Genomic DNA, 21648 nt, shown 5'->3' with positions numbered 1-21648 from the left:
TTTCAGCTATTAATAGAAGAAACGGGAAAGAAAAAATTAGAAGTTTGCAAGTCTTAAAGTTTATCTAATGACTTCATTCTTCAGCAGTAGCACAGGCAGCACTCAGATCCACAGATAGGTCGAGAACCTGGAAGATGAAAATGCCATTTTGGAGTCATTGCACTACCTCAGTTGTTTGTTCAATTTACATTCTAGAATGAGCAATATAAGATGAAACAATTACCTTTCCGGTTATCTTACTGTATATAGCAATGACATCCTCTACTGTTGATTCAAAGTGCGTCGTTGCATCATAACTCTGTATGGTTTGTCATCGCAAAAGGTCACCAAATGTTTGTTTTAGTGAACAGATAAGAAGTTAATGGAGTGAGTGTACTCACAGTAGATATGAAGCAATTGTCTGCATTGTGATCGTTGACGGGTTCATATCTGTCATACATATCATAGAAAATTTCCTCCACGGGACCAAGTAGCTCAATTCCGGATTTCAGTTCCACTTCAGGGTTGTCAGTTTCTGCTTCTGTTGAAACGAAAGCTATGTATTTTCCTTTTGGTGCTACATTGTGAGCATAGGAACAGCAAAACAGGTACCTACAGTTATGAAAAAACGAGAAATACGATTTACGGAAGAAAAAAAATTAGAGAAATTTACTGGAAGGCTCTGAAAATCTTTATCCTGCTAATGAATATGCCGAAGAAGCCTAGCGGAACATACATATCTGATTTACGCCCCACTTGTTTCTGTGGCAGAATAACCTGCACTGAATGAGAATCGCTGGTATTTGGGATGGGGTGACTCATAATGCATATGGCACGAGCTACTCTTCCAACTTTTTTAACCTGTTCATCACATTGCTTGAAAAGTCAGTAGTCTAAGCTCTTCAAGGTTCAGTTAGAAAAAAAAATAGCAGTTACTTGGTCAAATTGCTGGTAATGATTGCCCAGGTTACCTTATCAGACAGATAAGATGGATCACACACTACTTTCTTGCATCTGGCAGTTTCTCCCTCAGACGTCACTCCATAAGCTATTCCACTTTCATCAAACTCTACCTGTGGTATCAAGGTATAAATGCTTGTGGTAGCTCAATTCAAGAAAATTCATAACTATGACACTGAGTAAATGAAGATATGAAAATTAGTTGAAAACAAAACCTTGCACTCTGGCTTGTTTAGCATATATGTGCCACCGTAAACAGCACTAAGACGAGCAAATGCCTGTAAATACAATGTTAGCAGCCGTTGGAAAGTTGCATTTCTAGTTAGTTGATATTGCTAGTAGTAAAGGCAAACCTGGGGGAGTTCTCCCAATCCGTAAAGTGGATAGATGTATGGAGAACCTCCTTGAAAACGAGCCAATGACTCTGCATAGAGCTGCAGAAAGGAAAGGGCAAAACAGAATGTTGCTGCAACCAATGGTTGCTTAAACAAAAATAAATATGAGGAAACATCACAAGAAGCCTTCAAACCAAACAATAAATTCACCTTCATTCGCTTCACGGTGTCCATAGCAGGCTCTTCCAAATAGCTATCATCAATGTGCAATGCTAGAGCATGCCCAATAAAATCGACTGTGTTGTCTTCTAATCCATATTTCCTAAGTTTAAAACAAAAAATGGAAAAGTTGCTTTGTTATAGTGGTTGAATCTGTACATTAGAGTGAAAAGTTTGAAACAAAAATGCTTCGATGAAAAATATAGATAATTTCTCTGGATCTAAGACAAAAGTGGGTAATACAATCTATATCAACAGTATGGCTTCTCAAAAGAACAATGTAAATAAGTGAATGAAATAAGAATTAAATTGTCATCCTCACTTGAGAAAAACAGATAAAATTACAAACACTACTTGGTAAAAAAAAAAAAAAAAATTGAATTTCGGTTGGGCTATACTTAGCAAGAAAATCAACAAATCAGGAAGGAATGGAAAGGTAGATTTAGCATAATGGTCAAATTTTTCTGAAGGGGTGGCACAATGAATAATAGAAAAAGAGACAAACCACCACAAGACCTAACTAGTCCAAACAGGAAACAATAGAATTTAAAGAAAATAATAGAACTCAAGAAAATTTATTACAAGATAAGATCTCTTGCTTTAACATTGTTGAGGTCCAGCTTTTCGTGTGATTTTGGATCTTTTTCCTCATAATCTTGTACATAAATAAAAAATTTACGAGCTCTACGCTTCTCAAAGAGACCCATCAACGGTGATTTGAGTGCTTCTACATCCGTAGCTGGGACTTTGAAAATCTGAGAGTAAGAAAAAACAATAGGACTGGAGTTCGTGTTCAGCTTATTAGTAATATAAAGAAAAAGAAATTTGGAATAACATAGAAGCATACCTTCCCTTTGTTATACACAAAACTACCATCAACAGCCTTAAAGTTCAGATATTTAGTAACATCAGTGTGGATCAGGACTCGAACAAGTTTACCATTGGCCATCATGAACTGCCAAAGACATGCATCTTCCGTTGTTGGACTGACAAACAATGATCATCAAACCACTTGAAAACATTAAACAGGAAATGTACCTTGGGAATCATATCCACATTGTATTCCTTGCTTGCCCCCAGATGCTCTGGAGGCTTGTCATCACCTCTAAATCGCTTCCAGAGCTGCAAATAGGAAAATAAAAATTTAAAAAAAATAAAAAAAAGAAGAAAATGTAACTGCATAGATCTTGGTCAAATGGTGCACAACCATTACTCTTGCAGCTGAACTACCTGATTCAGATTAAGAGAAGTAGACTCCCCTCCATAGTAGTCGTTCCTGTCCATGTGTAGAACCTGTTCTATGTGAGAATCAACAGTTAGATCAAGACCGAGTAGCTTGATTCAATTAGATCGAACACAAAACAAAAGAAGCTGGAAAAGCAAGCTCAAACAGTTTTTTTGGTGTCATATTGATGTAACAAACAGTTGATTTTATTAGCAATCACAGACAAAGTCAAACCAAGAGCAAATACAAAGAACATTTTTTTTTAAGCAATTATGATCATTTTATTTTTACATCAAATATTTTCACATCATATATTGAAACAGTATGTTTTTCTGTTCCCTTTTCCTACTGCTATCTATATCAAGTATCAACTCATGCTCAGAATTCAGACAAATATAACCAACAGTACAACGCATGGTTTAATGGATTTACATAAAGCAGTTCGTATAAAGAACATAACAAACAATGTATCAGATTGCGAAAACATTGCCATTTTGACTTGGTCCGAAAAAATTCAGATTGCAGAAAAAAGATTTCTCTCTTTATTCTAATCAAAATCGGTAAATTAAATCTCATGCACTCAGAAGTTACAGCTATCACGCATGAGCAGATGTTCGTTCTTGTGAACAGCTACAACCAGATGTGCGTTGGAAACAGCTAAAACGTCATATCCACTGCCCAATAAAAACGCATAAATTAATCCTATATAAATGCTCGAAGACTGATTGATCAAACACTGTACGAGGACACTGAATACAGACCACAACTGCTTAACCAAATTTTATACTTCTTAGAGAAAAGAGTTAATAAAAGAAATAAATAAAGATACGAAAAAAAACTAAAATCGCAAAATGCGATCATTGCCAGCAAAGGGAAATTAAAAAGAATTCGTTCTTCCGATATATAATTTAATCAAATTCCAGTAATGAAGGACTCAAATGCTTCAAACAAATAGGAAACAGAGTAGTACGTTAAGTCCATCGACGGAAAGAAGGCCACTGAGAATGCATTCCTTGAGGCCGGTACCTAGGACTATGACATCATACTCTTCATCCATGGCGACGAAATGCTCAGAAGATATGAGACTGGAAGAAAAGAGTAGCGAGAGGAGAGACGAGAAACGAGAAACAAGCAGAGAGCAAACGTGAGGGAATATTTATATTTGATGAAGGAGCTTAGAACGACTTCAACGAATTTCGGAGTAATCGCCGCGAGCCTCGCTGCGAGCCATACCGGACACGCGGGGGTTTGAAACTGTCGTTAAGATGTGCTTAAATTGACCAAAACACCCTCCTATTTTTAGACAATACCATTTACCTAATCCCTAAAAAGACGAATCTACTTTTGTTGTTAGTTTATAAACAAAAAAAAACACAAAAACATGTAAAATAACTAAAACAAGAGTATCAAATGCAAGTTGATTAGTGCATAGGTTTTGTGCCATTTTGGACTTTTTTTGTTAAAAATGTGCACAAGAGGTGTTGATCTATCATACATTTCCATTCTTCAATCAATCGACCTCCAACGACTATATTCTTTAGAGGGTTGATAGATCAAGTCTTTATACGCTGCACTGGTAGGTCTTCAACTGATCAATCGTGTCTTACACAGGTTGATCGATCATGCTTTATAACTTCTATACGTAACGTTTTTTATGACCAATTATGCCACGGAGGTTGGTCAATCAATCCTTTACACTAACGGAAATTTGTTATCCATGTATGATCGATAAAGCCTTATATAGGTTTATTAATCATGCAATTTTGCCTTGTATAGAATAAAATACATAGTATGATTTAGGCCAATTGTAATTGTATGAAAAGTTCAAAAATATTTTAATGAATTTTTTAAAATATGATTTTAAAAAATATTTTGCATGTTCTATGCTCCAAAAATAAATTCATACTTGAAATTTGAAAACTTGATGGCTTAAACTTCATTCCTCTCCAAGGTGCTTCTTTAATATTATTGGATTTTCATTTTAGCACTACTGTCTTGTGTTGGATTTGTAGGTTCTTCTTCATAGACTTTGTAATATAGCCACTTGAAGTAAATATATAACAAATGCTATAAATTCAAATTTTATAACTTATTTTATTTAAATTTTGTTATCATTAAAATTTAGAAATGGGTAAACCTGAGACTTTTCTCATGTGACTTGGTAACTTGTAGAAGATTGGATAGGATTGGCTAAGTCTGCAAGGTAACTCAGCCAAACCTGGTTGAAGGGTCGAATTTAATTAGTTTTTGAACCTCATTTTATTCGACTTGATTGAAGAACCGGGTTTAATTGAACTTGATTTAATCAGGAAATTTTGGCATGGTGATATAGCTCCAAACTATTTTTTTTTTCAAAAATTATAATTAAATACTTAAAATTCAATTTCACCTGGCGATTTTATTGTGATGCCCAGTCACAGTATCGGAGCGTTACTTGTTGCCGAAGACTCCTGCTTGACGGCTCCACTTTATCCAGATCGTCCATTAAGCAGAACTGTTTGACTCATTTGTAGACTCCCAATATCCCATGGGGTAACCATCTCGCGATCTCTCTCATTCATCAGCAAAATTTGAATAAACCTCCGCGTCATTCTTGGCATACAATAGGGTATTTCCGCCATTTAACGTATATAAAATAAATTCTGGTTGATCGGCAGGAAGGGACAGTCTTTCGATTCTTGTACCGACTACCCGCCCGTTCTCTCTGCGAGACTGATACCTTTGCTGTTGATCTGGCAGCCGGAAACTTCGTCTGATTATCCATTTCCGTAGCTTGGAAGCGTTCCGCTAGCGGAGAGGGATGCTATTGTGTCAGCTCTAGGTTTGCTTGTTTGGTTTGGTAATTCGGGCGTGTTGTCTATTTTTCGTTGTTCCATGATGCGGGGCTCTTCTCAGAAAGATTTTTCTGTTTATGAATTCAATGAGGATGACGATGTTGTAGAAGCTGAGTCCATCAAAATCACGCGTAAATTTTCCCTATCCGGAAACCCTAACTTGGAGAAATCTCCGGTCACGAAGTATGATTTTCTTCGAGCGTGTAAGTTTGCTTATCCTTGAATTTTATAGTGTTCATTATTTTGATCGTGCCTGCATGTTCTTCAGAGTATTAGTTTTGATGATAATTTTGAGGGACCTGATTCATTACGCTGGGGAACTCAGTTTGACTGTTGTTCTTTTTTTGGGATTTTTCATTTTTAGATAAATTACGTCTAATTGTTGTAATGTGAAGGCTTAGGTGTCATATTTGTTTTGTATCCAGATTCTAGATTCTGTGAATAAATGGTCTAAATGTGTATCTGAGAGTATCATTTGTATTAGTCGATCTCATCTCAATGCTTCCTTCCTTGTTAAATTATTGCTTTTAGATACGCATAAAATAAATTTTCTCGCAGACGTTCAGTGCTAGTTGTGAGTCGTTAAAGGTGGTTGGCAGCCGGTTATCGGAACTTCCTGCTGGCAGAGCTGTCTAAATTTGAGGTCCAATTTGAAAACCAATGATTCATAAAATTTATAAAAAGATTGCTATGTAATAGTTTTTCAATACTTCATTGAACTGATATGTTGGAATGTCTTTTAATATGTAACGCTTAAGATTTTTAAGGCTCTTGAGAGGTAAATGCTAGAGGAAAGTAGGAGAAGAATGAGCCAAAAAGGTTTATTTCAAAAACTACGAATTTTGTCCTGTATATCTATCATGAGAGTATTCAGCAAGGTACATTTATCTGGTAGTAGAAAATGGCGCTGAAGGTCAGTATGGGTGCTAGATTTCAAGAGTTTCTGCAGTTTGTTTTTTGAATAGATACAAATCCCAACCTAAAACCATGTAGTTGAGCTTTGAAATTCTCTCCTTGTCTCTCCCCATCTCACTCATGACACATGCACACAGTCACTCTCTCTCTAATGTGATTTGTAAATGATACATTTTCTTAAGAAACTGGAGTTAAGTTATAACAGTCCTGGACATGGGAGATTAGTATCAATCACAAAGAAACAGGGGAGGTTTTATTCTCTAATTTTTCTCTCTTGGATTTTCTTTTGTAGTTCAGGGAGGCGAAGTTCAGCAGACAGGGATCAGCAGTGTCTTGTGTGTGAATATTGATGTAGGCAATGGATCTCATAAGTCAAAGCAGTTACAAACATTTCCTATGGAAACATCTGCAAGGGCCTTTACTTTCCAGGAAGAAACTTCTGCTTTGGATGATATTCTGGCACCTGGCAACCATGATGAACTTGGTCAAATTAGTGATGATAATTTGGCACCTTGTGATCTTAGCCCTAGATGCTCGAGAGCAGAAAAGCTTGAAGAGGGTGGTCTGCGTATGCATGGACATTCTGAATGTACTAAACAATTGAATGGCGCTGTACTAGGATTGCATTCAAGTGTATGTGGCCTTTTATTATCACAAGAAGGACCTATTCAGTATTTTGATTTTCAAATTTTTTTTCATAAATTTATATATTTTTTATGAACCATGGCAGAAGAATGAAGCTGATGTGATTTCAGATGACGATGAGAGCTTTAGATCAAGTTCTCCATCTTCTGCTTCCAATTTTGAAGAAAACAGAGGTTTATTTTTATTTTTATTTTACTTCCATTATTTTTTTCATGTCTTTTTGGTGCTTGATATTTTCTTCTTCTTATATCTTCTCATATTTCCAGCTAGCATGGAGCACTACACTTCAAATTTTTGTCCTGATTACACGGAAATGGTAACATCTCTAATCTGTGTGCAGTATGTCTAAACTGAATTGGCAGAGACATCTGTAGATAAGCTTTCTATGAAAATTTTGTTCCAGTGGGGTTTTTTTTCATGGAAAGGGCTCTGGTGTTCATTGAAGAAGATGTAATTAAAAGCGATGATGCTAGTAATTGGCCACTTAATGGCACAAGCAGGCCGGTGTTATATTAATGTTACTAAGCAGTATATAGATATAAAAATGACATTGTACAGGGGAAGGTAAAACTTCATATTTCTTGAAGAATTCTAAATATGGAAGTTTTTTTGTTGATGTTGCACAGGCTTGTGAGTACTTAAAATATAATATGCTTTTTATTGTTTTCCAACTCCGGGATATGGTTCTGCTTCTATTTTTTATTTATTTTAATGGTCTACTTCTTTTTCTTCATTATGTGGTTCATGGCCTTTTCTTGGAACCTTTGACAGGAACTGAACACAGAAGTTTGTATTTACCCCGATTATCTGACATATGGAGATAGAACTTTTATGCATCCTCGCTTGGCTTTTTTCGCTGACTGCATTAAACTTGAGGATCCTGTTTCATCTGGAGATGGCAACTCATTTAGTTTCGAGTGGGCACTCGATGATGTTATTCATATTGGCTCTCAGTGGAGTGAAAGTGTGGGTCCCCTGACTCCTCTGAGCTAATTTTTCCTGTATTTTGTTTAGATGTTTATGTTAACTAATTTCATCTTTCAGGTTGAAATCGCTTCAGTTAAACTTTTACTCAGACCTATTGTTGTAGTAGGAGCTGAGGATGGTCATGACAGTTCAGGTGGACCATTGACCTTCATTCTTAAAATATTATCCTCAATTTTGTTTTTAATTATTCCATACTGTTATAAAGTGTGTTGTAAATCTTGAATTCTTAGCTCCTATAACTATCTAATTTTTTCTTGGAAAATTTATTTTTCTCGCTCTCTCTGCCCCCTCCCTGCTTCTTCTTGTGGTAATTTTGTTGCTGCTCTTTATATCTCTGAAACAATGCATTTTTCTTTCAGTATTTGATACCAAAAATTTGACTCGATGAACGATTCTCTAGGCATTATGAAACTTGCATTTGCTGTTAGTGACCACCTGTGGTTTGAGAAAGAGCAGAAGATCACAATGTTAGCTGAAAAATACAAGTCTGTATGGAATTTTCCAAAGTAAGTTCTGTACATTGGTTGCTTTTTACATCTGTTGTACATGTGATCAGTGATCAGGTTTTTTTGTAAGGCATCATTTGTATTCATTTCTAAATGGTGATACATTCAAGATCTTTGATACTTTGTTTTGACACTTTACTTGACATTCTGTTTGATATTAATCCATTGTCGTTTTAATGCAGTTCTGGATATGTGAAGAAGGTGGATGATTTCATGGGGCAGAACAACATGTTCCTTTTGCAGCATTACTTTACTGAGTGAGGGCAATTGCACAGTATTTTTGTTCTTTTCTATTGTGAGTCTGCTCAACCAAATTAACTTTGCATAATGTACAGTTTCGATGAGCCTTGTGAAGATGTTGTGTATCCTAAAGGAGATCCAGATGCTGTCTGTTTCAGTAAGAGAGATGTTAAGCTTTTAGAGCCAGAGACATTCATCAATGACACAATTATTGATTTTTATATTAAGTAAGTTTCTTTCTTTGATTTCTTCTGTGATCTGTCATAATTACATCCTGCTGCATATTTTATATTTTACTGTGTTACTCAGTTATGCCTTCACTTTAACTGTTTGCATATAAGCTGCAGAATTTCATTAATACTGTTGACTACTTTTACTTCTCTGTTAACAAAATGTTGATTATTGATAAGACAACTGTGGTCTGATATCGAGAATTCTAATTGTCTCTGCTTAAACGTTGATTTGAACATTTGCACGAGATTAAACAAATGCACTAGACTTCTCCTGCTGTAACATTTGCTGTTTAAATGATGATTTGAGAATTTTCTGCAATTTGTAGACAATTTGTATTATGCAAAGACAAACATGGTAGTTGAGTAATAGTAATTATTTTTGAAAAATACTCTAGAAGGGTAGTTTAGTAAACTCTCACTGTATGCACCTCCTAGAAATAGGCCTATCTATTCCTGATAGTTTATGTAGTTTAAATTTCATGTAATTAGGAGGTGTAGTGAAAGAGATATAAGGGTGTAACTAAATTTAAGTGAGTAGGGGCATTCTTGTCCTACTTTCTCATAAAAAAAGGGCATTCTTGTCCTTAGACTCTTTTAAAGCTATATAAGGTGATTAGGCGCCAGAACCCTAATCATGAGAGATCCCTCTCTCCTTGCTGCTGTTCTCTGTACCCTTCTCTCTTTTCTTCTTCTATAAATTCACACTTCTGTTTAAAGATCTTCCCTGTTATTTCCTGCAGGCAATTAGTTCTGAATTTTTGTTCCTTATCTGGAATTAGAGAGAGAATGATGGTTTGTGGGATGACTAGTATTATATGGAGAAGGGGCAATAATTTACCATTGAACCAGCTGTCGAGTTTAGGTTACAATATAAGTTAAAAAATGGCCTTCCGAAAAGAAGTAAGCAACAATACATTTAGATTCAAACTTATTTTTATTTAATCCACTATTTTATTTACTTTACCTGAAAGTCATTGATGTTTTCAGACACTTTCTCTTTTTCTAAATGTCTGCTGGATGATTTGGTTCAACAATTTATTTCATTTAACAGATGTTTAAATGATGATTTGAGAATTTTCTGCAATTTATAGACAATCTGTATTATCCAAAGACAGACATGGTAGTTCAGTAATAGTACTTGTGTTTAAAGATATTGCCTGTTATTTCCTGCAGGCAATTAGTTCTAAATTTTTGTTCCTTTCTGGAATTAGAGAGAGAATGATGGGTTTTGGGATGCATAGTATTATATGGAGAAGGGGCAACAGTTTACCATAGAACCAGCTGTCGAGTTTAGGTTACAGTGTAATTTAAAAAATGGTATTTAGAAAAGATGTAAGCCACAATACATTTAGATTCAAACTTTTTTGCATTTAATCCACTATTTTATTTACTTTACTGAAAAATCCCCGATGTTCTCATACACTCTCTTGTTTTCTAAATGTTTGGTGGATGATTTGGTGCAACAATTTATTTCTTTTAACAGATGTTTTGAATGTCCAACATGACAGGTATTTGAAGAATAAGATGCAACCTGAGGAAAAACGTAGGTTTCACTTCTTTAACAGTTTTTTCTTCAGAAAGCTGGCAGATCTTGACAAGAATCCAGGCAGTAATGTAGAAGGCAGAGCAGCTTTTCTCCGCGTTCGTAAATGGACTCGAAAAGTAAATATCTTTGAAAAGGATTACATCTTTATACCTGTGAATTTCAAGTAAGGAAACTTCTCTTTGTGCATCTTCTAGGTGTAGTTAGAAAATCACCTTTTGTATGCTAATAACTGTGCATGAGAATTGATGGCAGTCTTCACTGGAGTTTGATTGTCGTTTGCCATCTTGGTGAAGTGGTTCATTTTAAAGGTTAGCATCTTTCAAATTGATTCACTCTTTTTTTTTTTTTTAATTTAGTTTATTTCCTGTTTATTCCTTTCTTGTTCCATCACAGATGTAGAAATCGAAAAGACTTCTAAAGTACCATGCATATTACATTTGGATTCTATTAAAGGAAGTCACAGAGGCCTCAAGAACCTTGTTCAAAGGTCAGTTTTACTTGCTTGACAACCAGAATCTCTCTTTTTTTTTCCTGCTTCAGTTATCACATCTGTCTTTTCAATTTTATTCCCAAATAGAAGTTCCTTCTATTAAGATAACTTCTAACTGAACCTTTTCTTTTTTAACTCAAATGAGTTCCGCACAGAAACTTTAATTCGGTGAAAGAAAGTTAAAATCATGGATAACGTGGTCGTTTTAGATTGAGCTATTGACTGAGTCGCTTTTGGAAGAGATAATTAAAATAAGTCACATAGTTATTGTGTATCACTCATGGCCCCAATAATTTCTGTGCGAATTTCTTGCCATAGAATTAGGCCTGTCCAGTACCTGTGATTACTTGTGGTCTCGGTGGGACTAGAAAGTGGAAACATGAGAGAGCATGAGTTTCAGGCCATCCCCACCATAACCCCTTCTATGCCCCCATCGCCTCTCCTCTCGCCTTCTTCTTCTTCTTCTGTCTCATTGTTACTTATGTAAAAGTAGGGATGAGAGAGAGAGAGATATGAGGAGGCTTGGTTCGTTGAGTCCTTCTACTATTGTTAGAATGTTAATAGATTTACTATGCTTTTTATACAGATGTAGATCACATATTACACACTGTATGTCCCCATGAGACTTGAATCCCAGGCCTCGTAGCAATTCCTATATGAAACTTCTGTACTGTTTTTTGTTTTTTTTGTTTCTTTGAATTTGAATTCTTCATTATAGCTTCTGACTATTACATATGGCAGTTATCTGTGGGAGGAATGGAAAGAAAGATATGGAGAATCTTCTGAGGAGTTTGCACTGAAGTTCTCAAACTTAAGATTTGTCTCTCTGGAGGTTTGATTATAATTTTTTATGTGGCGGATGTTAGTTCTTTTCTGCATGCCTTAAGGATTTTTCACTAGGATCAAATGGTAGTTCAGATATTTCTTTTGTTCTTCAGCTACCACAACAAGAAAACTCATTTGACTGTGGACTTTTCCTGCTCCATTATGTGGAGCTGTTCGTGGAGGAAGCTCCGGTGGACTTCAGTCCCTTCAAAATCACATCGTTCACAAGTTTTGTGAGTGATGCTTTCTTTAACAGTTTTCTGAGATCTGTCTAACCTGCTTTTCATCTTTTTTATTCCTGAGGTGATATTTTGTCAATTTTTTTGGGTACTTTAGTTTTTATTTTCATGTTGATTTTTCATTTTATCTAGCCTAGGGTTTAAAATGAGCAGGTCCCATTTGGATATAGATCTGACTATTAAACGATCTGGATTTATGTCTGGTGGATCCAAAATGGTAGATCCAGACTTGTGTTTTACTGGGATCAACATAGACTGTTGGAGATACAGATAAGGGAGCTCCTTTTGATCATTCACCAAAGCTTGCATCTGTGGATACAGGTCTGCTTTGGAAACCCAAAGTAAAGTGAAAGTTAACTGAAAGTGCAACCAAGGGAAAACAGCAGGCAATGATGTATTTTTGTGCAGAAACAAGAAACAAGGTGAAAAGATAAACTACTTTAGAAGCTTAGAGGGAACCCGAGTTAGCAGATGTAAATAAATGTATAGATGAGGACTGGAATCATGGAAAGAGATGAATTTTCTGTAAAATGTCTTCAATACAATAAAGAAAAGCTAGAGGATGTGACCTGTAATACAGGAAGAAAGTTTGCAATACAGAAAATGTCATATAGCATTAGGTACAAAGATAGGAACACATGTGTAAATATTGAATTACTCCAGGACTTAAATATAATATTTTTAGAAATATATTAATATAAATTTTCTTTAAAAACTGTACTATTTTCCATTTTTATTTTGAAAATGACATGATTTTTAGGTAACTAACCTTTCTATTAGAAAACCAGAGAGAGAAGAAGAGGAAAAACAAGGTCTGAGTGCCTCTTTTTCTTCTAATAACCTTTCCTTTTTCTTCTCATCTATTTTTTTTTTTTTTTTGAATGAAGATGTATAAGCTATTAAAAAAGGAAATTACAATACCTTGCGAAATAGGGCCTTCCTCCACAACAAGAAGTTGGACTGAAGTGCCTAATTTAGCCTGAGCATTAGCTAAATGATTAGCTGATCTAGGAATATACTTCCATTTACAATTTAAAGAAGAGGTTAAATTACATATATCATAAAACATGTCCCAATGCCGCTAGGGATGTTGTCTTTGCACACCAATTGATGACGATTTTTGAGTCTCCTTCAATGCAAAAGAAAAAGAAGAAAAAGAAGAAAAAGAAATTGTGACATGACCTAGTGCTCTAATGCCATTAGAATAAATGAGTGATAAGATAAATACAGAGGAGCAAGTGAGAAGAAGATAAAGGGGACTAACGTTCTTTAGATGAGCAGTGGATATCTTTTAATAGTCCATTTAGTAGAAGTTCAAGTACAAAAAAGTGGTATGATATTTTGAAACAGGGAATTCTTAGATATAGGAAAAAGGAGAGCTCTCTAACTGTCTTGTAGATAATTATGTCCTCCCTTAAATGGTCCTTATTAGTAAAAATTCAAGTGAAAAAAAGTGTAATAACAATTATAGACTTGAATAATATGAACTTCTAAAGCCTGTTGAATAAGAATCTACCTTATAATAGAAAACTTACTACGTGTAACACTTTCCTACTGAGAAACGACTGCATCACTTTATTATATAGACTTGATACTGATCTTTGATATCTTCAGCAAAAAGAAAAGGTGTTGTTGAAGCATTGGCTATAATACTTATTCAATAACAGAATGACAATTAATGTGAGCATAGTTGGCTGCATTAGACTCAAGAGTGTGAGAGGTACAAAAGGTAGAACTTCTAACAAATGGGTAGAGATATAAATAATGAAGAATAAAAAGGAACAGATTAATGTTCTAAAAGCAAAGAACGAAAAGATTGATTGAACAAATGATTTTTCCAGTTCACACTGATTATCTGTCAAGTTATTTAGATGACCTCTCCTTCTGTTACAGTTTAAGATATTTTTTGAAGTTTTTTGTCTTGATATACTGAAAAGATGACAGTAGCGGATTTGCATTTGACACATTATGCACCAAAAAAATTACCTTGTATTCAATTCTCTCCAGTACTGACTAAATCAGCTTGATTGTATTGGATCATGACCAGTGACAAGGATCTTCAGGCCCCTATTTTACTCTATCTAGTCCCTTTCTCCTTTCAACCCACTCATGAGGCACAGATAGATTTATTGTCCAAATTATTCTTCTCTTATTTCCAAAAGTAAGCTAACATGTCGAATGGTGGAGCAAATATCACTACTGGGTTTGCTACATTACTTCGAAGAGTTTTCTGAACACGTAATTTTGATATTTTTTAAGTTGCTGTTCTTCATTCATGTTGGAGGTTTTTTCCTTGCAGCTCAATGGAAACTGGTTCCCTTCTGCCGAGGCTTCTCACAAGCGTTCAACCATTCGGAAACTAATGTGTGAAATTCTTGACAATAAGCATTCAAAAGTTCAACCACCTGAGCAACATGAGGGTAACTCTGAGAAAGATCATGTGGTAGAACTTTTGTCTGAACAATCCAGTCTACCAAAGAAGGCTGCATGTGGTGATCTACTCTGCTTGCCCCTTGGAAAAGAGGATCAAGTACAAAGTAACAATAAAGAGTTGCTATCCTCAATACCTCTAGGCGCAGTCCATTGTAATAGTGATAAGGAAACAACTGTCTTGCAAGAACTCCTTGTCCAAGAAGTTCCAACTGCGACAGAGTCTCATGATTGTGATAGACCTTTTGGCCAGCTTCCATTTTCACAAAAATGTTCTGCTCTTATGATGTTAGAGGTATGCAGTTCTGACTTTGTTCTGACCATCTAAAAAATGTTGTTCCATCATTACAAACATAACAGTCTGTTTAAATCATCTGAAACTGTCATAAAGGAAAATGCAGACAAGTCAGTTTTACGTATTTGGACTAAACCATGCATACTGCTGTCTTGTCATGTTTGGTGGTTTTTAGTTTTCATACTGCTGCTGCTGCTGCCATAAGAAGAATTGGCAAAAATATTAAAGCTAAATTTTCACTTAGAACTGAGAAACATAATTGGGTAGATCGAGTATTTGGCTTAATGACCACATAGAAGGTTTCTAGTGTGAAGTTTTGGGTTCATGTCTTGCCAGGGGAAGGGGGTGTCCTGTGCATGTGTAATCAACAATCAGAAAAAATTAAGAAACCTATTGAAAATTGTTTATCCTAGATTTGTATATTTATCTTTTAGGGGATCCAAATCATGAATATGACTTGCAGAGAACAAAATAACATTATTAATTGTGAATAATACAAGATGTGTTGTCTGGACATGAATGAGCTTGTATAGGCTCCTCATTATTTTTGCAAAAGAACTTTTTAGAACTAGGACTCATACTTAACTAGCAAAACTACTAACTTAAAACAGACTTAAGACCTTTTAAACAAGGAGAAAATTCGATGAAGTCCCTTTTCTAATGCTGCTTAATCTAACCTAGTGAAATGCTTGCAATAATTGCGCAAGCATGAATGGGAAACACCTGATATAAATTTTGTGTCAAATATGAAACTCCTGATAAAGAAGAGATAACTTCATCAGAAGTAATTTTTGAGAATAAACCTGACTAAAATAGGAAGCTCCCAGGACATCATGGCTGCATCAGCAGCCACTGACTTGGGAAGGAATGAGCAATTCCGGTTTATTGAATGCCATCTAACCATGAATGGTCTCTTTCTGGTCTCCTGCATTTTGATCATCTTTTTTTTGGATGGTTTTTGTTTTTTATCGTTAGTTACAAACTAATTTGCATAATAAAATTAATTTGAGAGTTCATCTTGGTACTTGCACTCTGTTGTTTAGCCAAGGAACTCCTTTTTTATCCTCGTAATGGAACTCCTCTAGGGATGAAAAAGGGTGTGTGATTATGTGGCACAGCTTGTGTAATTACTAAACAATGGACTGTGGATATACTTGCATGATCTGTTTGCACTAGATTAGTTCTGTGGACTTGAATTTTTTTTGCTTATTATTTTGCATAGCTAGAAAACTTATTAAAAAGAAGTCTAAAACAAGCAAAAAGAGAATTACTGCACTTGGGGATAGGTTACAACAAGATATTGATGAGAACTTCTTGCTTTAGCTAAAGAACTGGCTAAAGAAATTGCTGAATAAAGTACACGAATCCTGTTACAAACAATGCCTGAAGCACTATCAAATATCTCATGAACAATCTGCTAGTGATGCCAAGGAGGCTCCACTTCCTACTTATGGCTTCCTATGATTACTTTGGAGTCACTTTCTACACAAAGGCCCCCTCCAAGGGAGTTGCTGAAAATTTTTAAGCATTAGCATAAGGCTTCAAGCTCCAATAATCCTTGTCTTGTGGTTAAGATTGCATTAACATGCTTCCATTATAACTTTGAAACTCCTGTTTAATATCTTGCAAAACCTGAGTTTCTCCATTCCCATATTTCAGTGGTCATGAAGTATTCAGAAAGTCTGACAGCTACTAACTTTAATCCAAAAATTCTTCAGCACTGTGTTGATCTGGTGAAGAATTTTAACTTCCAATCGCATATGTTTTTTGGATTTTTGTTCATCATAGATGCATCTTCTTTGCAATTCTTGTGTTTGCGGCTATTGCACAGTTTGTCTCCTTCAGTTGAATTTAATCCTCGGTGCTGTAATGGAAAGAATTGGGGAGGAAAAAATAGATCTATGTTTTCACTTAGCACGACTAAGAAAGAAATTTCAGATTCTGTCTGTACTCAATTTCTAACTTGACCTTGAAAGTATTTCCAAAACCTTAATTTGTTAATGCTCTAAAAGAACACCATTGTTAAGGAATAAAAAGTAGTGGGCGAAACAACCGGAGATTCAACTCCAAGGCTAGCAACCCAGATAATGTAGCTTCTCAAGTAGTGGGCCTTATCTCGAGCTGGCTACATTCTAGGAAGGAGTTGGCTTCTCTATCAGGCGTCTTCCATTCGAGAAAATTTGGGTTTGATAACGCACATGGTGGGCCGCCGTAGGAATCCGGTTATGGCCACCTGGGATCTTCCCCCTTACGACTGCATTAAACTCAATTTTGATGGCAGTGCTTTAGGCTGTCCTGAGCCGGCTGGAGCTGGTGGTGTTTTCAAAGACAACAGTGGAGACCCTATTCTATCCTATGCAGGGTCGGTGGGTATTGCTGATTCAAATATTGCTGAAGTGAGTGCTCTTCTGCTCGGCAAGTTGATCCAAATCTTTAAAGAGTAGCTCCATGGCAAGTTGATTATTGAAGGCGATTCAAAGACTGTCATTAGATGTTGTTCAAAAGATAGCTCCCCTCCTTGGTGCCATTGGCCAATCACTGATGGTATTGCTGACATTGTGTCATCCATTCATTGTAATTGGAACTTCGTTCCTAGATCAGCCAATTCTTTGGCTGATAAATTGGCAAAATTCGAAACCTCCCAGCAATCTCTCATTGTTTGGGAAGGCTTCCCCTCGTGTAATCTGCTCGTTTGAGCTCTCTTAATAAAATTCAGCATCATTTCAAAAAAAAAAAAAAGAGTAAAGCTCGAAGAATTTTATGAACTGGAAAAGGTTTCAGGACATATGAAGGTAACAATGCAAATGAATCCTCGGACCATCTCCTCATTCACTGTGTCTTCTCTTGGTGGGTCTGGACTTACATTTTCAAGTTCTTCAACCTTTATCTCTGCTTTCCAAACTTGCTTGACAACATTATCAATCTCGGCTTGGGAACCCCTCTCCCCTTCTTTGGAAAAATTATGATTAAGGCCTGTCTGGCTTTGTTCATTGGGGTCTTTGGCTTGAGTCAAATCCAAGACTTTCCAATCGAGCCTATTCTCCATGGCGTGCAGGTGCTGCTCGTATCATTAATTACACCATCGCCTGGCTCATGTCTGTTGAAGTTTTGACGGCATCCATTGCTTGAGCCTTAGAAGCAATTGGGCTCAGGTTGCTTCTCTTTCGCAACCAGTAAAAGTTCCCCCTATGATTGCTGGGACCTCTCCTGAGTTGGGCTATATCAAACTCAACTTTGACGGCTACTCCATCAGTGAGGCTACTCCATCAGTGAGGTATTGGTGGTCTTTTTACGAATGCTGCAGGGGAGATCCTTGCTTCCTATGCTGGCCCTCTTGGTATTTCTGGCTCCTTTTCTGCTAACTTACATGCCCTTAGGCATGGTTTGCTAATTTTCTGGGGCAAGTTTCATGGGCAGCTTCATGTATTAGGTGACTCAAGTAACGTCATTTCTTGGTGCTCGGGCTCTAAAGAGCCTCCTTGGCGGCATTGGTTTTACCTTCTTTGAAGTTCAAAACTTTTCTCTTGACATTGTTTCTAATTGGACTCATGTCCTGCTAATTGTATTGCCGATTACCTTGCTAAGGAGGGGGTTTCTCTTCAATCACTCATTGTTAGAACCCCGCCATTTTTATGTTTTTGCCTTCTGGCTTTTTTAATGAAAGCATCCTTTCTTTAAAAAAAATCCACAAATCAGCATCTTTCAAAGGAATTCTGATTGGAAAAATTTTGCAAGCTACTTTAAGCTTATAAAGCCCTCCCCCCTATCCCTGTGTCAGCGATCCGTAAGCATTGGACGATCGTATTTTCGTTCAATGCCCTCATCCCCTGGTGCTGGTTTCCTGGTCCCTTCCCCCCATGGGCTCTATCAAGCTTAACTTTGATGGTAGCTCAAGGCAGCGCAGGGCCTGATGGTGTTGGAGTGTTCAGAGATTATCAGGGATCGGTTCTTCTGGCTTATGAAGGCCCACTTGGCCATGCAGATTCAATGGAAGAATAAATCAAAGCGCCAAGGCAGGGGTTGAAGCTGTTCATGCAAAACTTCACTGAGTCCTCATTGTTGAGGGGGGTTTCTGCCTCAGTTATCAGCTAGATGAAAAGCAAAGCCAAGCCTCCATGGAGTCTCAGATTCATTTTTGAGGAGATTCAAGACTATGCAGTCTCTTTGATGTTTCTTGGTGTCTCTCGACCTTCTCTTGTATCAGGGGGCTCCTTCCCTATTGATTAAAGACTTCACATTACTTTGTATTATTTCTCGCCGATTAATAAGCCATCACCATTTCAAAACTTAAAACATATACAAAGGTACACTTGACTCCCATGCAAAGGTTTCCCTTCCTCTTCTCTAGTCATCATCAGAAAGCACTGGAAACGGATCTCCTTTTCTGTAACTCAGCGCCTGCCTTGACACTCTCAACATTGATGGGTAGTTCAGTGGGGAACCTGGGTCCAGCTAGAATTGGTGGGTTAGGGATCATGAAGGTTTTGTCCTTGCACATTCAGGATCTATAGGAGTTGTGACTCACTGGAAGCTGAAATAAGAACAGTTTAAGGAATTAACTTGTGGCTAAAATTCTTCCTCACCAGTAACAATTAAAGGAGACCTAACAGTTGTAATTAGCTGGATGAAAGGAAGCTGCCCTCCACCTTGGCAGCTTGTCTACATTTTTAAGGAAATTATGGACTTATGTTATCAGCCTGATGTATCATGGCAGCACACTTTGGGAGCTGCTTATCATATTTCAAATGCTTGGCTAAAGGTATCTCTCACCACTTTCTAGTGGTTTGAAACTCCTTTCCTAATGTTGTTTGAGGATTGAGTAATTTTTGTTTTCCTATTTGTGATTGATTTTCTTTGCTATAAATACCAACTTTCCAAAAACAAAAGCTTCAGGACATAAGAGTAGGCTTTTATAATGTTGTCCTACTCAATTTTCTGTGGAACTTACTGAGCTTCTAAATGTCTGAGCCCTTTTACATAGCAAGTAGAAATTGATGAAACCTCTTTCTTAATTTACTACATAATCACAAAAGGGAAGAAGTCCCAATTATAATATGAAATGGTACTGATTTAATATAGAACACCACTACAGAATAGGTAACTGTTAGGAACAAAATAGTTTATAAAATTAGGAAACTTCTAAAAAATGCCCAACAAAAGATACTAGCTGAATTGGTGGCGATTTTTAGTAATCAACTCATGTAAGATGAGAAGCTAATGCAGTAATGTATGGCTCATCAATCCTGAAGCGTGATTTCTTCTTTCTTATCTACCATTTGTTGCAGGAAAACAGAGAAGCTACTGAGAAGCTGACATGCTCAACCGAGAACAGTGGAGAGTATGAACAGATAGTTGGGATGCCAACTGAAATGTGTACAGCCTCCTCAAGGGACTTTGGAGGAACGGAGGTCTCATTATCACTAGATCCAGCTACCAGAAAAAATGTGCTCGAGGATAGGGACGTAAGTGTGCCATCAAATGGTGGGTCTCCCATTTCCCCCAAAGATGGGATTGATCAGCTTAGTGAGCATCTACAAGTAAAAAATTCTGCTGGCCCACATGAACATCAAGAGTTTGTAAAGCTAAGGCCACTTTCAGCTGATGCTCATGAGGTTGTGGAGGACAGTATCATCAGTTTGCCCTCTGATGAGAAGCTGGATAACTGTGTGGTTAAAGACTCTCAGGATTCAGATTGTTCAGAAGCTGACGTTGTTAGAGAACACAAAGAGCATGGGAATTATTTAATCTGCGGGCAGGAAAATGTGGATTTGTCCTGTCAAGATACCCAACCAATTGAAAATTCTGATTTTAATCATGATGAGGAGCATATGGATATAAACAATTTGAAAACAGGGTCTGGTCAAAGTCGGACCCACAAACGTAGGAAGCTAACATCAATTGAAGGAGAAGTAGGGCAGAGTAGTTCTGGAATGGATCCAAATACATAACAATTTTTAGTTCATTGTTTACAGCTTAGTTGCCCAATTCATCTTTGATTTTGGGACTATTTGTGCATATGTGGTGTACAGCTCCTTAATACACACGAGCTTGAGAGAGAAGCTTATTGATATTCTTTTGGTCATTGTTGTAGTGATCAAGTCAGCCTTGTAAAAATATGCTTTTTCTGAAGGTCAATATAGTGCAGGTCTCTCTCAGAACTCTAGTGCTGATTTAATGGTAGTGAAACGATCACCCACCAGCCTTTCTTCCTTGCCATTAAGGTTATGTGGCTATGGCTTTTTGGGAAATTTTTGTCAACCACCCATAAGCTCTAGTTAGGGACAAACATTTTCTCAAATGTTACGAGAACTGGAAGGGGCTCGTTTCTGCTCTTGGTTATTTGAATGTGTAATAATGCTTGTGTCCTTGAAAGAGAGGCAGCCAGTATATGTGGATGTAGTAGTACTTGCACTTCAGTTTAGGAGTGGCTCTGGTAATCTAAGAGATGTGAAAAGGTAATTTCTATCAAGGATCTCGTGTTCTCCTTCACTTTGCCTAAATCATTCAATGAGGGTTACTCAATATTTTTTTCTTGTGTCTATTAAGGGGCATTAGAAGTGTGTTTTTGAAAGGAGGATATTAAGTGGACGGGTCCTGCTAAAATCATGAACCGGTTTAAACCCTTCCTTGGGTGTGAATAAACATGTCATCGATAATTTCGAGTGTGCATAGAAGTTAGAGAATTATTTCAAGAACTGCCCAATTTTTTTAGTAACACGAGATAAAAAAAATTAAATGTATATTT

General features: G+C 36.7%; 2 protein-coding genes across 2 annotated transcripts; one reads left to right on the top strand and one right to left on the bottom strand.

Annotated features, from left to right (window-relative positions):
• Positions 1-54: 54 nt before the first annotated feature.
• On the bottom strand, positions 55-3775 carry LOC137953190 (guanosine nucleotide diphosphate dissociation inhibitor At5g09550-like). Its single transcript, XM_068800456.1, has 13 exons — positions 3689-3775; positions 2724-2786; positions 2532-2615; positions 2341-2448; positions 2076-2248; positions 1485-1596; positions 1293-1373; positions 1155-1217; positions 951-1052; positions 716-840; positions 381-591; positions 224-298; positions 55-127 (listed from the first exon to the last, which is right to left on the bottom strand). The coding sequence occupies exons 1-13, from the start codon at positions 3773-3775 to the stop codon at positions 74-76; spliced, it is 1338 nt and encodes a 445-aa protein (XP_068656557.1). The 3' UTR covers positions 55-73.
• Positions 3776-5434: 1659 nt separating this feature from the next.
• On the top strand, positions 5435-21168 carry LOC137953747 (probable ubiquitin-like-specific protease 2B). The gene is made up of 16 exons (XM_068801243.1): positions 5435-5755; positions 6760-7100; positions 7198-7285; positions 7379-7428; positions 7884-8078; positions 8157-8232; positions 8500-8605; positions 8788-8862; positions 8941-9072; positions 10587-10787; positions 10877-10932; positions 11018-11111; positions 11856-11946; positions 12053-12172; positions 14478-14903; positions 20189-21168. The coding sequence occupies exons 1-16, from the start codon at positions 5593-5595 to the stop codon at positions 20849-20851; spliced, it is 2877 nt and encodes a 958-aa protein (XP_068657344.1). The 5' UTR covers positions 5435-5592; the 3' UTR covers positions 20852-21168.
• Positions 21169-21648: the final 480 nt, after the last annotated feature.

Source organism: Aristolochia californica, unplaced genomic scaffold (assembly GCF_029961685.1).
Source record: "Aristolochia californica isolate CCGP_79_NKW_82.1479 unplaced genomic scaffold, dmAriCali1.0.hap1 SCAF_16, whole genome shotgun sequence".
In the NCBI taxonomy this organism is placed as follows: domain Eukaryota; kingdom Viridiplantae; phylum Streptophyta; class Magnoliopsida; order Piperales; family Aristolochiaceae; genus Aristolochia; species Aristolochia californica.
Note: the sequence above shows the minus strand (reverse complement) of the source record. Positions and strands in the feature narration are given on the sequence as shown.